General features: G+C 43.6%; 1 protein-coding gene across 1 annotated transcript in view; it reads right to left on the reverse strand.

Moving 5' to 3' along the window:
• LOC306797451 (dystrophin-like) overlaps positions 1 to 17,265 on the reverse strand; it is a 218,733-nt gene that overhangs the window by 118,886 nt on the left and 82,582 nt on the right. Inside the window, 8 exon segments of the mRNA XM_079296817.1 lie at positions 321 to 502; positions 1,395 to 1,493; positions 1,759 to 1,854; positions 3,349 to 3,477; positions 8,158 to 8,354; positions 9,953 to 10,071; positions 12,870 to 12,940; positions 14,378 to 14,479. Coding sequence (XP_079152943.1) covers positions 321 to 502; positions 1,395 to 1,493; positions 1,759 to 1,854; positions 3,349 to 3,477; positions 8,158 to 8,354; positions 9,953 to 10,071; positions 12,870 to 12,940; positions 14,378 to 14,479 — 995 coding nt within the window.

Here is a 17,265-nt window from a genome sequence, read left to right on the forward strand (position 1 = left end):
CTCAGATTGTGATAAAATCGAATAAACAAGACTAAGAGTCGAAGGCCATGCTACGCAGAGTGGTGCTTTGAGCTAGATGCTAACGGCAGCACAGCAACATGCGTGCAATGACAATGCTAAAATGCTGACGTTTGGCAGGTGTAAAGTTGATCGTGTTCACTATCTTCGTTTAGCGTGTTAGCATACTAATTAGCACTGGACACAAAGTAAAGCTGAGGCTGATGAGAATGCCTTTAGTTTTGCAGGTATTTGGTCGTAAACCAAAGTATTGGGCAAATCTAAATCTTGATGTGATGACGACCAAAGTTAACCTGATCTACCTGCTCTGTTTCTCCATGCTAGCCACTCTCAGGTGCTCCCAGCGGGAGTTCAGGAGGTTCATCTGCTCCCTGACCTCCGAGTCTTCGTCTTCACTCAGGTTCCCCTCCCCCAGTAGGGCGGCGCCGGCCCGGAGGACCCGCCCCACACTGCCTTGGTGGCTGGTCAGCTCCACCATGTACCCCTGGTGAGAGGCAGATCAAAACATTTCTCACAAATATTCACAACAATTCCACTCATTCTGCCTAATTACCCCTCCAGAAGAGGAGTGCCTCACATCAAGTACATTTCCAAGTCGGGGTATTTTCTCATAGACTTTCATACAATCGGACTTCTTTTCGCAACCGGAGGAGTCGCCCCACTGTCAGTCGACTGAATGCAAGTTTTAAGACACCAGAACCGATGTGGACCCTGGAGATTACATAAATGTAATCAGACTAAATCATACCCAGATACAATCTTTTCATCTTTTTTTACTCATCTTACTATTTCAGGCTAAAATCTATTGTTCCAGTTCAGTCTTATTTTCAGTGTGCTGCCTTTTTCCAGATGTTTGTTCGCCTTCCATCAGCAAACAACAGATTGTTTTTTGGGTAATGGTACACTTTACAGTCATTACAGCAGTCTTTTCAAGCCTGACCCTTCGGTGTAATGGAGGGAGGCTCATTATTTTCTCTAACTACACACTTCCCCTAGTTATTGGACATGGCATTTTGTTTTGGATTGATGGCTGCTATTACTTTAATATCTTTGTTGTTCTTTAGCTTGCTTATATCTGTGCTTCACTGACTTAAAGGAAAAGAAACACTGGGCATTCCTTCTTTGGGGTTACAGCTACAAACAGAGGCACCTTATTGCTACTCTGTTACCACTACAAGAAGCAATGGCGGTAAAATATTGAACACCTCATTATATGAATACATCTCGTCGAATTAACATCTCGTTATAGTGTCATTCCTGTGCTTGCCCTTCCATACGCGTCGTTCGATGAATCGTTGTCGACAGTGGCATTAAACAGACCACAGAGAATGAGGCTGTTCTGTGAGTGAAACTAGGTCGTCACTGCTCTGGCTCACCTCATGAGTGTGAAACTGCTCCTTCACCTCCTCCACATTGCTGGAGATGGCAGGCTGGCCCTGGAGCCCATCCTCAGCCGACAGCAGCCATGTCAACACCTACAAATTTCAATCAACGTAACACACCAAAAAGGATAGGTCTGGCGATATTCTGTTTCTCTTATTGTCAACGAATCATGAAAAGCCCAAACCCCACAGCCCAATCACAAGCTCTTTGGTTCCTACCGAAGATGCAAACAAAATGTAGAATGAATTTAATGAATCAATTAATCCTCAATTGGTGTTCACCAGACTTGTCCTTCAACAGAAGAGCACTTTAAATGTAAGATAAACATTTCTGTATCACCACAATAGTTGCACGTACCTCCTCCAGTGCAGCCTGGTAGCTCTCCAGGCTGGTGGAGCCTGGAGGCAGAGGACTGAGGCCTCGCTGTAGCTCCTCTTGGCCAGGACTGAGGAACTAGAGAGGGAAGGGATGTGAGGAGTAAGTCAAGGAATGGAGGGTGTCAGGGTACGAGGGGAAAATAAGGGTTGAAGAGAGGGAACAAAGAAGATAGAGAGAGATGAGGAGAGGCCTGTTCGTGTTTGCCATTACCGGTGCCGACAAGCAGCTCTGGCCTTTGTCCAACCACAACAACTTGTCCTCTTTCTCTCTCGCTCTCTCTCTCTCCATATCTCTCTTTGTGTGCACACCACTGATCTGGACACTAACAACCCATCTCTTTTTATCTGGGCTCCTCCTCCTCCTCCCGCTCTATTCTTCTCTCCGGTAATAAGGTCCTACACAGGGCCCGTCCGCCGGGCTGATAACTGTCCGGCCTCAGCCGGCGCCGCTCTCTCCTTGTGTCTGATTTGTATTACAAATGTGTGCGCTTCTGTCCTGATGGTACAGACTCAGCAATGACTCTCGCTCTGTTAGGAGCTCGTAAAGTAATATACACTGGAATACATTCAGTCTAAAACACGCTCGTTGTTTGAAATTAGATCGTTCTGCTCCGAGTTGTCCATACAAAACATGCTTGACTGAGGCAGACTGAGGACAATGCATTGTACAGAACCTTGCAGCGGTGAGACAGGTTCCGCTTTACATCCTTACACAACAGCGGGTGTGCTTGAACGAAGCTTGTCCGACAAATTTTCTTCTCGCGGTGCGATGCCGGCCAAGTTGAGCTCCCTGCCGTTTCATTCGATATTTGACACAGCCTTCTGAACACATTCCACCACATTGAGTTGCGCAGCAGCGCGGTGCACGGCGGCTTTGAGAATGCATCTGAACTTTTTGAAATGTCATGTTGTGCAATACAGAGGATATGTTAAATATATATATACTGTATATATAGAAAGTACAAGACGAGGGATGAACAGTGACTGTGTTTTTTGTGTTTCAGGGTGCTGTAGGTGACAGATAAGAAACAAACACACTTGCCAGTTTGTGTTTGTTGTAAAGGCAGTGATTATTTTGTTTGGATTAGCAACAGTTCAGCAAAATCTACAGTTTTACCTCCTTCTAGTGCTTCTAGTCAACTTTGTTCAACAACATAAATAATGGAAAGTTTGCCAAGTTTTGAAAATGTGTTCCCATTATTCACTTAGACACAAACGAATAAGCAAAGTTAGCAGCACTATCATATCACATAAATAGCAAAATGCAATACATTTCAAACAATGAATTGTTGAAACACAATGTGATTGACTGGCAGGAGCAAAGAAATGTCCAAATCAACAAGTCCCATAGTTTCATATTCACTCTTAAAATATTATTTTGACACGAAAAAACTAATATCTGAACAATTCCACTTTTCAATGTGTTTTCAGTCGTCACAGGTGTAAATATATATGAAAGACTTGTTATGATGGACATTTGTTTGTCAATGCCGCAGAAAACCACGGGCAGACGGAACAATGACAACAGATGGACGTTTGGCGTGGAGTGTTAGCGCTGTGAGACACGGACCTGATCAGTAACACGCCTCCTCTTTTGCTCGGGCGACTTGACATACGCTGCCTGGGTGTAGGCATAGCTTTTATAGCGAGGCTGAGGGGAGGGACTCCGCACGCTGCCCTGAGCCACACTCACTGTGATCTGAGAGGGAGAGATGGAACAGGACAGGGGAAGAGGGAGATGGAGTTGGCAGGAGAGGCCAGAAAAAGAGAGGAAGATAGAAAAAAAAGAGAGCCGGAAGGATGCAAAACAGAGCGAAGAAGAAAAAAAAGATCCAAAAGCCAAATTATGCAGAGGAAGAAGAAGCAAAATAATGAAGTGACAGAGTGGAAACAGGGAGCAAAGCATGATGAGAAATGAAGATGAGAGAGAAGCAGAAAACAGGAGGAAAAAAAGAAAGAATAGAAATATGAAAAATCACACATAAGCTCCGTTTCCATCCAAATGTCAAGCTCATTTTAGGTGAACTTTCGAAACGGCATAAAAATCGAAACAAATGAAATGCAGATTTCTTTTTTGCGTTTCCATCACCAGAGTGTCGAAAAACACATTTACAAGAAAAATGGAAAAGTCTCGAAAATCTATATTGGGCAAGTTATTTACTTGGGTTTCAGCAAACGTTATAAATCCTGCCACCTTATGGAGTTCATGAAAGATGTGGTGGACTCCAATGGACTAATATCAGTCTGAAACATTTACTTCAACTCATTCCTTTAGAAAAAACGTACTTGAGACTTTGTAACCTTACAAAGAAGAAACAACACGCTACCAAGCGTCATTGGATGGAAACCTGGCCACAGATAATGCAGACATGAGAGAGGGCAGAGGAAGACGGAGAGAACAGATGTGTTATGCAGAAGCTGGACAACAAACAGTGTGGCGCACACGCAAAGCTGGTGTTGTTGAGCAGCCCATTGCTGTTGTGTTTAGCGTCAGCATCCTGTTTCACTCACACCCTGGCGCAATGCTCCCAAACTAGCTAGCTAGCTAGCTCTGGCTAGCAAGCTAGCCAGAGCTAGCTTGCACTGCTAGCTAGCACTGTAGCACTGTTGTCCCCAGCATCGTTTTATTGGCTAGCAAGTAAATGACAGAGTTTTTAGCTTCATTACAAGTTTTCATTGAGGGTATTTTATAAGAAGAGCAGTGAAATAAATCAACATTTTGTGGCTAATTTGTGTGTTTCTCTCTTTTCTTTGCTGGACAGAGCCAGACTCGCTGTTTCCCTTCTTTATACAAAGCTTAACTAACTTAATCAACTATTAGGCCGAGCTCTATATTTTCCAGTCATGAGACTTATCTAACTTAACTCTCCCAAAAAAAAAAACAAGTCCCAGAACGCTTAATTATTCTGTTAATGCCGATGGCTGAGCCGGCGGCTAGCACCAAGTTCTAACACGGAAACAATGGCAACCTCTTGAAAGACCTAACAGTGCTACCATTGTATAACTAAATGACTAAAACGACGTAACAAATCACGTACATACAAGTAATTAAAGACTATTACATGATATTAAGACAATGTCGGACTCTTTGGCCCCTGCCATATCTACCCACCTAAATCCCGCATGGAGACTGTGTCTGCCCCCACTTGAATTAATTCAACAAAAACAGAAAAGTTATACAAAATAACCACACAAAAGCCACCAGCACAACAGCGCAACAAAAATATTTAACAAAATACAACAAACTAAATGTGTGCCCTCTGTTATTTAAAGCTGTTTAATATCAGATAATTGTATTGATTTATTGCGTCTGACTGAAACCTGGCTGTGTCATGACAAATATGTCATCCTAAATTCATCCATATGAAGTCACATGAATACTGGCACCGGCCGAGCAGGTGGAGTAGCCTCAATCAACCCTACACCTGTAGTATATTATATTATAGGTGTATTTCTGATATTATTAGTGCTCCTACTGCTACTGCTACTCTACTCTCATGACACTGTATGTATCATTTCTGTCATATGGATTGACTGTTAAGCACTGTACTTTTGCTCTGGTTTTTCCTCTGGTTTATGCTATTATGCTTGTGTAAACAAGGAGATGCACTTATGACTTCTGGTGACCAGTAGTTCTCTTGAATACCGATGTTGAATACACTTATTGTAAGTCGCTTTGGATAAAAGCGTCTGCTAAATGACTGTAATGTAATGTAAAAATGTATTTATTTAGTTGTTCATTTCAACGTCGTATGCTGTACAGATTGTAAAGCCCTCTGTGGAAAATGTGTAATTTGGGCTATACAAATAGGATGTACTTGAATATTAATCATATGCAGTATTAATCATATACGTTACAGTACGTAAAAGTACCGGTAGTCTACTTTGACATTTGGACCGGGGTCAGTTGGGACCGCAGTGCTGCAGCTTTTGGCCGTAGTGGGAGGGAAAACAATATTCACCAGAAGTGTAGGTGTGCTCCACACTAAATCACTCTCACGCGTGTGGAATGCATTATTTATATTTGAGTGGTAATCTGCGCAGTCTTTACAAATGTTTGACGTGCAAAATTAAAAATGTACAAGTTGGCTCATTGAAATCAGTTCGGTAACAAGTCATTAAGTGTGGGATGAACACAGTTTTGATGACGCCTCTTGGATAGTCACGTACAGCGATTGTACTGTACGTGGTTTGGATGGGAATTTCAGTCCTGCCTCTTCATGTATGTTAAAAGTCTTCAACTCTCCGTCTGTCTTTCCGGTTCTCCCCTTTCTCTCTTTCAAGGTGGATTAGTTGTGTTTTCTGCTGCAAAGAGCAGACAGCCAGAGGCAACCCGGACCTTGATCAAACCCTTCCTGGTCAATTACTCCTTGCGTTTGTTTTCACCCGCTCCGAGCACCAGACGAGTGGTGTTGTTTTTTTTTGCTGTGTCAGGACACCTCAGATAATGTCACAGAAAAGCTGAGTTTGCCTCGTTTTAAGCAAATGTCTCAAACTTTGGATTTTGTCTTTTCTTTTCTACTTTGCATCCACAAAAAGCTCTCCTCCTCCCTGAGTCCCAGGTGGTGGTGTTGATGTAAGGAGGTGGTGACAGCGGCGCTTTGATGATGACAGATGAGGGAGGAGGCAGATAATAACCGCTGTCAGTAACTTTCTTTCTTTCCTCTCGTCTTTCCTCCCCGTCTCTCGTTTTATTGCCACCTGACTTGTTCTTGGCACTCCGTATTTGTCTGCTCCATCTCACTCTTCATTCCCACCCTATATCTTTCTGTACGTCTTTATAAACCTTTACAGCTACCCCACTTCCTCTCTCATCTCTCTCTAAATCTACGCCTCCCCGTCTGTCTGATTCCCAGAAGGAAAAGGCCTGCAGTTTTTCTCTATTCTCAGAGAGCTGATGAAAGGGTGATGTGGCCATTAAACAGAGTGAGATAATAATATTACCGGCCATTACTTCAAGAAGCTGAATCCGTCCTGCGCAGTAACATGGCACTGACCTCTTCTCAACTCGCCTCTAAAGGTCAGCGCAGCTGGTTCTAATTTGTGGCTTCTTTTTCAGAGGTTTCGTCTCAATTTAGCAGTCGATTGTCATTCCGACGCTCTCAAATTTCAGACTAAAAGAAAGAGATCGATGATTTAAGTACTCCTCACTGGAAGGTGACTCGATCTAGCAGCACGCTACTGTCTACAATCTTTGGAGCAGTCAAGCTGAAAGGTTATTATCTCGTGGCAGATGATTGTTTTGCCTCTCTATGCCAAAACTTCTGCTGACATAAGTTCAGTATTTACCATCAGTTTTGCAGCGGCTTCTCATCTTAATCATGCCTTGTGATTAAAATGATTGGGATAATCTGCTCTCGGTTTGTGGTACCACTGAGAAACAAATATGCTCTCCAACTATTCATTTTCTAATTCATCATTTAAATGTGCTCTCATGTTTTTCTTTCCTCGTTTACTGCTTGTAGAGATGTAAAAATGAAGTGCCGCCGCAGTAATGCTGTTACCCGACCCTTCATTATTACATTTATTCTCAAATATTCTGTTCTTGGTGTTGCTGGCATACAGCGTTGACTGAAGACAACTCTGAGGGCGATTGAGAGCAGCGATCCTCCCCTCTGCTTCTTTCATGCCCCTTCAGTTTCACTCAAAATACTCCAACAGAGAGGGTGCTGCTGGAAATTTCACAAGCCCACTTTGTCATCTTGATGAAGTTGCAGGTTGGCCAGATAGCGGCGGTTGATGCAAATAGAGTATCATTCCGTGGTGTGGGCGCTGCCACAACACCAAAGCGATGACATGTAACTATGATGCTCTGAAGACAGACACAATGCATGCAGAGCAAAGGCTCATGGGAGATCAATGTCTTACTACCATCATGGTAACAGTAACACCAAATTGCCCAATGACGACAATCACTGGAGCGAAGATGCAGCTATCACGACTCAATAGTTCCCATGATACAATGGGACAGGATGCTGTGTCGCTTAGTCACGTGGATGCATTAAATCTGTGTGTCCACCACAATTAAGGATCCTCGTTTACTTTCTATTGCCGTTGTTTTCGTCCTAAACTACACGTCCACAGACAATATGTGTCCATGTACACAACGACATACCATTAGAAAATGTTGCAGTGGTGGGACAAAACACTCTGTCTTTACCTGCTGTGGATACATGTCTGTGGAGGAGAAGTTCATTATTGTTGCCTGTAGGACATACAATTTGGATTAAAATTGCCTCAAACTCATCTTACTATTTGAATAAATTCAGAAAAGGAAGTTGCCAAAAAAACAAAACAATGAGCCACAGCAGTGTCACACGTCAGTAACAGCAACACTGTTGTCAGCAAACAGCGCCGGCGTGGACAACATGTGTCTAACCTGCTGGGAGAACCGCTGCTGGGTCTGGACCTGGTAGTGCTCCTCTGACGTCACCCGGGCGACGCTGGCTGCGGTCCCCCGCGGCAGCGTCTCCACCTCCTGGATGGCTTCCATGGAAACGCTTTGGGGAAGCACCTGGAAGAGTGACGTCACGTACATGATGACACTCTTCTTGTCAGGGTGAGGCACCGCCACATCTGAAGAGCAGGAAGTGAGACAAATAAAGTTCATTTCAAAATTCAAAGAGGAACCGTTTGAGATGAACGTTTTTGTTCTTTTGTCCTCCACGGAATAAAGTTACAATCACACAATGAAGACTGAAGAAAACAAATCACACACATCCTACACCTTAAGATCAGGTCATTTTAGTTGACATAAACAATAGAAAACGCGTTTGAATGGAAGGAGGCATTCTCTGAAGCAACAGTGCCCCCCACACTCGCTGGTTCTGTAGCTTTTCAAAGGTAAATATTTGCTGTTTTTTCGTCCTCTATGAGAGGGAACTGAAAATGTTGGTGTGCTGGTCTGACAAAACAAGACATCTGAAGATGTTGGCTTCAGCTTTAGAGAATTTCAAGGGGCAATTTTCAGTGTCTTCTGACATATTACCCTGAAATTCAAATTGATTCATCGAACAAATGATTGTGAGAATTGTTAGTTGCAGCACTTGAAAACGAATCTTTCTTACTTTCAATGAGAGGGAGCTTGAAAATAAATGTAAGTATGTCACGGCCACTTATAAAAGCATCCAAGAGGCTGCAGGGTGATGCAGTCGATCTCTCAACTGCCAAAGCAGTCATTTTTCTTTGTGCTCGTGATTAACCGCAGACCACCGTTCACTCTTTTTTATTTCCCACAGCAGCTATGTGTCAGCCGGTCTGCCCTGAAATCTCATGGCTAAATTAGGTCTGAGCGAAGTTCCCCGACAGGTGGAGGAGAGATATAACAGAGCAGTGGTTTCAGGGAGGGTGGCAAAAGAGCCTGCGGTCCGGCCAGACGGCCCCGGGGCAACACTGATAGAGACGGATCACAGCGGAGCTGAGACACGGTGGACAAATGAACGCCAGAAGAGACAGAGAGAGGATGTAAGGGACGAGGGTGAGCTGAGGGTGAGGAGGCCGGGAGCAGAAGGGGAGGAGAGACAAAGACAGAGAAAGAGACAAGAGAGAGCTAATGAGCTGATGGTGGCGGGTGCATTGACAGAGCGATGTGTAGAGTGTGGCTGGCTCGCCACTGTTCAGAATAATGAACGGGAGAAAGGAGGATGACGATGGAGAGGAAGAGACAAATTCCGCGTGATAAACTCCTCTGAGGCATCTCTGGTGTTATTTTGCACAAAAGCAAAGGACTTTTCCTGCAGGTGGGAAGATTTTTGCCAACCTATCAGTCAGGTTGCACATCGCTGATCAAGTCCTTCCACCAAGGTGACCTCAGTCCTCACTATGGCAACAGCCAATCACAGCATGGCACATCCTGTTCAACGGGGCTAATTAAGGTGTATGATTGGAAGGCGTAAAAAATACGGTTAGAGCTGTAACTCACCTCGAGTGTTCTTCTCTGGAATAATTGGTGTGTGTTCTTGCACTTGCTACATAGTGAGGATCTATGAGTTTTGAACCAACAGAGTGAGGACATTTTGGCCGGTCGTCACTTCTTTAAAGTCTTGTTTGAGGGTTCAGACTTGGTTGGGGTTAGACATTTGGTTGTGATGGTTAAGGTTAGGGTAAGGGGCCTTGGAATGCATTATGTCAATGAGGGTCCCCCAAAAGGATGAAAGGATGTGTGTGTTAGTTACCCTCAACGTCCAGCAGTCTCTCTATCCCCAGGTGTTGTTGTGCCTTATTAAAGGCGTGTTCCAGTCGGTCGATCGCAGTCGTCTTCTTCTCCACTGAGCTCCAATCAAAAAGCTCAGGTCTGCAGAGGCAAAGGGGAAATAAACAAGGATCACCCACTGCATCCTAAAATAGAGGAACACCCCAAGTATTTAGTAGATCATGTCCCCGGTTGATCGTTTTCTGCAAGTTTTTCAGGATGTGTTAAATAAAAGGAGACAAAGAGCATTCTCCAAAGTAAAAGGGCTGACGTTGAAGTCATAAAAAAGTTTTTAATGTTCTTATTATATAGCCGAGATTAATATTCTTAAAAATGAAATACACTGTAATTAACTCACTTCAGCTGAGGCAGTCGGGTTTATTTTTGGAACAGCTTTCCAAGTCAGCAACCATGTATGATTCTTAGCTGCACACAGTCTCCAGTCAACAGCCATAAAATATCAAACCGCTACGATTCTGTTATTTAACTGGAACATTTGCCGAAGCAGAATGCGTTGTTGGCATGAGCGAAGTGATCTGCAGGGCGATGGCTTCAGCGTGTGTGTGTGTGTGTGATCTCCCACTCTGTATTCCTGTAAGGACACTGCGAACAGATGTCCATGCTAGCTTACCATGATTTGATTCGTGAATACATGAGTCCAGGCCTGAGACCTAAACTCTCATGGGTATCCATGGAGACAGATTGACATTGTTTCACCTCTACAAAGCCGTCCATCCATGATTGGGCTTTCATCCATTATCCATTTACTGATTTATTTACTTATTTGTTCATTCACTACTTAATTTAGTGCAGCTTTTCTGTATAACATTAGGACTTATGCAGTGGTGTATAGTAACGAAGTAGAAATACTTCGTTACTGTACTTAAGTAGTTTTTTTGGGTATCTGTACTTTACTTTACTACTTATATTTCTGTTTACTTTTTACTTTTACTTCACTACATTTTGCAAAGAAAACTGATACTTTTACTCCGATACATTTCCCCTGAAACCTTCGTTACTCGCTACAAAATCAAATCTATCTTCAGAAACAAAATGAATCATGAGAGCAGCGTCGGGGACTGTGGTGGAACACAGACTGCAAGCCAGCAGGTTTGGTGAATCAGTGGTCCTAGCAGCAAGTTAAATCATTGGTTAGTCACGTTAATGCGCAATTGCAAACAAGTGCTCTCAAAGCCGCGGTGTGTTGATTCCCAGTGATGCCCAGGATGCTCCATGCTATAAGCTAGCGAGCGACTACATGAGTATAATTCCACTCTACGATGACTGATTTCATGATGGAAGCAGAAATGGAAGCACCTGCTACTCCCGCAACAAACGACGGTGGTGACGAAGACCAACACCCGTGGATCGCTAGCGAGTTAGTGAGCTGAGGAAGTGTTGACAGTTGTGCAGCACTAGTTGGCTAACGTTAGCTATAGCTGTATACACGGATTGACAGGAGCCGCGAGAGCGCAGCATTCGGGGAATTCTTCGCAGCTGTGTGCAAGCTGTCTGTGACGCTGAACACACCTCTACCTGCCTCAGCGGCCTGTGAAAGGATATTTAGCATCGCAGGACGAGTCTTCAGCCCATGAAGAGAGAGACTGAATTCTCGCAATTTTGAAAACCAACTTCTTTTGAAGATGAACAGGACATGTTTCAGTTTCAAGTAATGACTGGGTTGTTACTTTCGGTGCTGCTTTAGTATTGATCATGTTTTGATATTTGAGTCATGTTGTGGATGATCAGATGGAGTTATGATGGTAGCAGTCGCCCAATTGCAGATTCAGCTTGAGCAAAACCTTTGTCTATTGTGTTTAAATCAGGCCCATAGGAGTTTACAAGGCAGGTGTCCTTTCTCTAAACACTGACCTGATGCATCAAGTGGATATTTTTTGCTGAACATAATATTATGCATTGGTCCTCTACATCCTCTAGTCTAATGAGCAGACTTATAAACGCACTGTTACAACTCCTTCATAGTGTCATATTGCTTTACGGAGAATTATGATGATAAGTTCATAGTAGATGCAAAAGTATACCTATGTACAATATATTATGTTGAACATTGTTGCTCCTGGATGGATCACAGCCAACCCAATTATGTTCAACACAGCTCATGTCCTTGGTCATGGTGCCACAGCACTTAAAAGAATAAACTTCATCATTCTCACAATTCTGACCCTTTGCTTTTTTATTAACAGCATTTACTTGTACTTTTACTTTCAATGAACAGGTTATGATGTTCATTTAATGTTCAGGTTATGAGGTACATTTAATGTCAGAAAATTACTTTTGATACTTAAGTACTTTTGTACTTAAGTACAATAAATATCAGATACTTTAAGACTTTTACTCAAGTAGTATTCTAAGAGGTGACTTTTTACTTTTACTTGAGTAGTTTTCCAGTAAGGTATCTTTACTTTTACTCAAGTATGGCTTTTGAGTACTTTATACACCACTGGACTTATGTCCTTATATGTAATTGTTCTATATATATATACAGCATAGAGGCTCACTGGCTGGAGTACAAGCTTTTTAAATGTCTGCAGAATAACTGATTAGGTTTAAAGTAAGAACATATCATTCTTCTGGTTGGCTTCCTATAGCAGTGCATCACTAATAGCTGGCTGATACTACCTGACATATTCTTTCTTTTTCCCTTGCAGCCTTTCTATTTTTTCCCTCAGTGATAATTGGCTGATTTTCCACCTCTCTGTGTATCTATTTCATACAATATGTGAACAAGACCAGAATAAAGGCAGCCAAATATATCTCCCTCCGTACCACTTTGAGATTCCACTCCTCCTTTGTGTCTATTGCTGTATTTTCTTTCTATTTCTCTCTCTGCGAACACGCACACACACACACACACACACACACAACCCATTTTACAGTACCTGTGGCTGTGGATGAGGGCATTGAAGGCCAATCCATCATTCCAGCTGCTGGAGAAGTTAACCACATTAACCTGAGGACAGAGATAATGGATATAAAAAGGCTAACCTGTGAAAGCAGTGTGACACCCACTTTTGAAACGCTGTCACCCCGATACTGGTTTCCATTTTCATAGATATACATTCGATTATATCTGTTCCCTCTCAAATTGCCAGTGTGAGCATTTAATCCATGTGACAGAATACTATCGCTAACAATGGCTTTCAAATGCAATACACGAGCTCTGGAAGAACATGTTCTGTGAAGAGAAGACACAAATTAACCAAAATCAGTCCTTATTTCTAACAACGACCATTGATTTTGGCGACTGATATGAAGTCTCTCTCCAGAAGATTTTACTAGTGGTTGCTGGCTAACATTGGTCAATTTAAGTTATTTAAGTTGGTTGAAAATGTGCTGGCTTTTTAATATTTCCAGGTGGCTACACACTCGAGGTCTTCACGGGACCGATACAGGTTCGTCTCCAGGGTTTGTACGGTCAATCGGATTACATGGGTCACTGCCAGGGACAGGGGTGAAGGCTAGCAACGTTACATTTGGTAAGACTCAGGATGTCTCGATTACCGGCCAATATCGTCCGTTTTGGATAGCTGATAAAATAGACACTACACTCCAAACTGTTTTGATACCAATTACCACTCTTAGTCTTCTTATTCATTATCTTAATCTCATGCAGTGTGGGCTCCATGGTGGCTCTGACAGCTTGACGGAGTAGACATGGGGGGCAGGGCTTAGCGAAGGGTCAATTATTCCGGAACTAGACCACATTTACAAGTTGTGCGCCTGGTACAATTTGGGGTGACACAACGATGAAATGCCATATGCTATCCAAACAGTGGCATATGATTTGTTGTGAGTCCTCTTAGCAGTTTAGCTTTGAGGCTTCAATACATACGAGAACAACTTAAGCCAAAGGAAACAGATTAAATGGAGAAAATAAAACAACTAGATGGCACTGTAGAAACCTATACAAATACTGAATACTCCAAAGACATAATGCCAACCACTGAAATATTAAGTGAATTGGATTCCTTTTTCACCCGAGCCTCATACATAGGGCTATAAAATGGCAATCATCTCATGGCAGTAGTCCCAGATCTGGATCAACACCAAAAACCAATCCATTATTCCTTGGCCCAGAGCCGATCCGCCAATTTTCGTGGGAAATATGTTCATGAGGGGTTTTAGATATCCACACAGATGACAGACTAGAAAAAAACATGAGGTCTTTGGCTCCGGTGAAACCCCTTTCTACCACTAAAGAAGACTCATTAGACTTGAAGCCATTGCTTTTAAATGAAGAAAGACATTTGCTCGACATTTACATGGTCAGTTAATCAGAAAACTCTTTTTTTATGGCGTCACAGGACTACAGTTTCTTGAGAACCCAGGAGGGACTGCGGTAGAAGAGATTTGAGGATAAGATCGAGTGAAAAGTAAGGAAACAGACCTGAGGATACTGGCGCGTGTTCTCACGAACCCAACTCAGCAGAATCTTCTCCGTGTTGGTCTGCTGTAGGCCCGCCATCACATCCTTCATCACATCCTTTACCTGCACACATATACAAAGTATAGCTAGTGTAAACAATTACACACACACTGTCCATACATACGCACCAGTCGAAGCGATTATCATACTCTATATGACTTGAGAGAGCCATAATAGGAAAACTCATTCAGTGTCCAAAATGGAAAGGGTTCATCCTCTGTGGCTCTATATACGGCGGCAATGTCAGTTGGTTGGTCACCAACCACCACTTCTTTGGTTGAGACTGAAATATCTCAGTCGCTGTCTGATGGACTGCCATGGTATATTTTGAAGACAAGCATTGTCCTAAGAGGCACATTTAGTCGAGATATTCATGGTCCCTAGTGGATAAATCACAGTGACTACGGTGATTCTTTAACGTTTCCATTTGTTCAGGGGAATACCTTGACATCTATACACTAATAAGGGGTAGTGACGTTAGTAATTAGTAGAGCAATTGGTCTGTCCGGTATGTACACAGTGTGTGCTCAAATTTGAGGTGAAGATGGTTCATATAGAACACACAGAGAGTCGTTTTTATTGTTAATTGGAAGGGGGCAAAATGCACCCAAATATTCCTGTTGAAATCCACCTGGAGAGAACAGACATGCACAGTTGGCTACTGTTAGCTGATACCATCAAACACTCTTGCTCATATGCTTGCATACATACACACACACACACACACACACACTTACAAAGAACTCTCCTGATAGACAGAACAACAGATCAAAACTCATGCTAATGTGACGCCCAGCTATGTCACACAAAGCGGCATCCACTTGTTGGGGTCTGACCATATGGCTTCAACATGTGCTGTGAACAAAGAGAATCAGGCCTTCACTTTGTCAAGCAAAGGTTTCATCCTGATTTGTAGTTTGATGAGAGCAAAGGAATGTCACACTAGGGTGTAAATTTCCCCCCCCCAAAAAACCATGGTCACCTGAATGCACCGCTGCAATCTCATTGGCCGAAGGCCAAGAGAACCCAGGACCCCTGTGGTTCAACCACTGTTCTACAAAACTGCCTGCAGATCACACCTCAATGCTTTTCCAACTATCCCTCCGGGGTAACAGGAGGGATACTCCACGCTTTTTCCCTTCGACCTCGGTTGAGACAGGGAGCACACAACGCTCTCTTTGCCCTCGGACCCCCGTCCAGGCCACAGAGAATCCAGCTTTCCCCGCCAGCGCGACGCTGGCCACGAGGGAGCCGCGGCCCTCAAACCCTCAAACCCTCATCAAACCCTGACAGGTCACGAGCCATTTCGCTGGACGAAACGACAGTGTTCCACTTTGAGTAAGGCTCCTTTACCCAGCCGAGACGAATCCGCATCCGCAATCCGTTCTCCGCTTTTTGCTTCTTTTTCTTTTTGGTGCACACTCCGGCAGGAAGACGTCTAATCCTCTCCTGACCGATGATTACCGGTAAGACGCACGGACCACGCCGTCAGCCGAAGTTAGATCATCCTCCCTGCAGCGAGGATTGATCACGTCTGCGTTTCGCTCCAGAGCGAGCTCACGCCAACGGACCGAAGCCGCACCAGCAAACACCGTGCGACGCACAGCGCCCGCTGCAAAGCCGCGCCGACCCGCAAGCTCCCCCTGTCCCCCTTCCTGACGAGGAAAACGGACCACTTTGCCACGAACACACTTCAACGTTGCAACGACGCATCGACAAGTAAGGTTCATGGTATCTGGGCATAGCTTAGCTTAAATTAATTTAAGTTTAATTCAGGTCCTTCATTTATATGTTGATATTCCCGTGTTTTTGTGTGTTTAAGTTACTGTCGCGTGATATTGAGATATTGCGCAATCATTACGGAGCAGAGAAGCTCCGCTGTATTTGTGTATTAACTGCTATGACTGTTTATTTGGGATTATTTTCATTCATTGTATTCCACTCCGTGTGGGAGTTCTCTCTTCAGTAACTCGACTCTGTGAGTGAGCTGAGGTGCTTGGCTTATCACGGCATATGTTACCGGCAGTTCAAAGACGACAGCGGTATACTTATGCGTGATAGAACCAGCAAACTCAGGCTCCCTACAACATCGCACGCCGAAGTGTGATGCACGTCGAGTTCTCGCTCCTTTTTCCCTTTCTTCCTCCTCTCACGTAACACGCACACACAGCTCCTATCTCTGCATTTGGGGAAACCCTGTTCAAACGATCGCCTCACAACACATGTGTGCATCGGCACACGTGATTACATACCGCAGTCTCACCGCCATTTTGTCCGAGTCACTCGACTCCGCCATCTGGTGGTAGTTTAGCTGTAGTATCTTAAGGCCCCTCCCCTTTTGGCCGCGTCACTCGCCGCCATCTTTGTAGTCTTTAGCGGTAGCTGTAAGACTCGCCTTCCTTTTCACCCACACACACACACACACACACACACACACACACACACACACACACACACACACACACACACACACACACACACACACACACACACACACACACACACACACACACCCTCATCCATTTTATTCATTCTTTAGTTTAGGCATATAAAATTGTATGATAGCGTTTGTTGGTTGCAGTATTAATTGATTTGATCATTTATTATTTTGATTTAATAAACTCTGTTATACTTTAAGGAGCAGTCGTCTGTGATTACTTGTGCATATGTATTTGATAAGACTGTATGTAGTAGCCTGTGCTCAAACTTAAAAACCTTCACTGTCACTGACTGTGTAGTCATACGCAGACTATTGACATTATGAGTGACTACTAATTATGAGACTTAGTTTTATCGTTTGGTTATTGGTCCCTGTTCGCAGGGTGGTGCCCCGTTGTTATTAATAATCA

This window comes from Melanostigma gelatinosum (assembly GCF_949748355.1).
Source record: "Melanostigma gelatinosum genome assembly, chromosome: 24".
Taxonomy (NCBI): Eukaryota; Metazoa; Chordata; class Actinopteri; order Perciformes; family Zoarcidae; genus Melanostigma; species Melanostigma gelatinosum.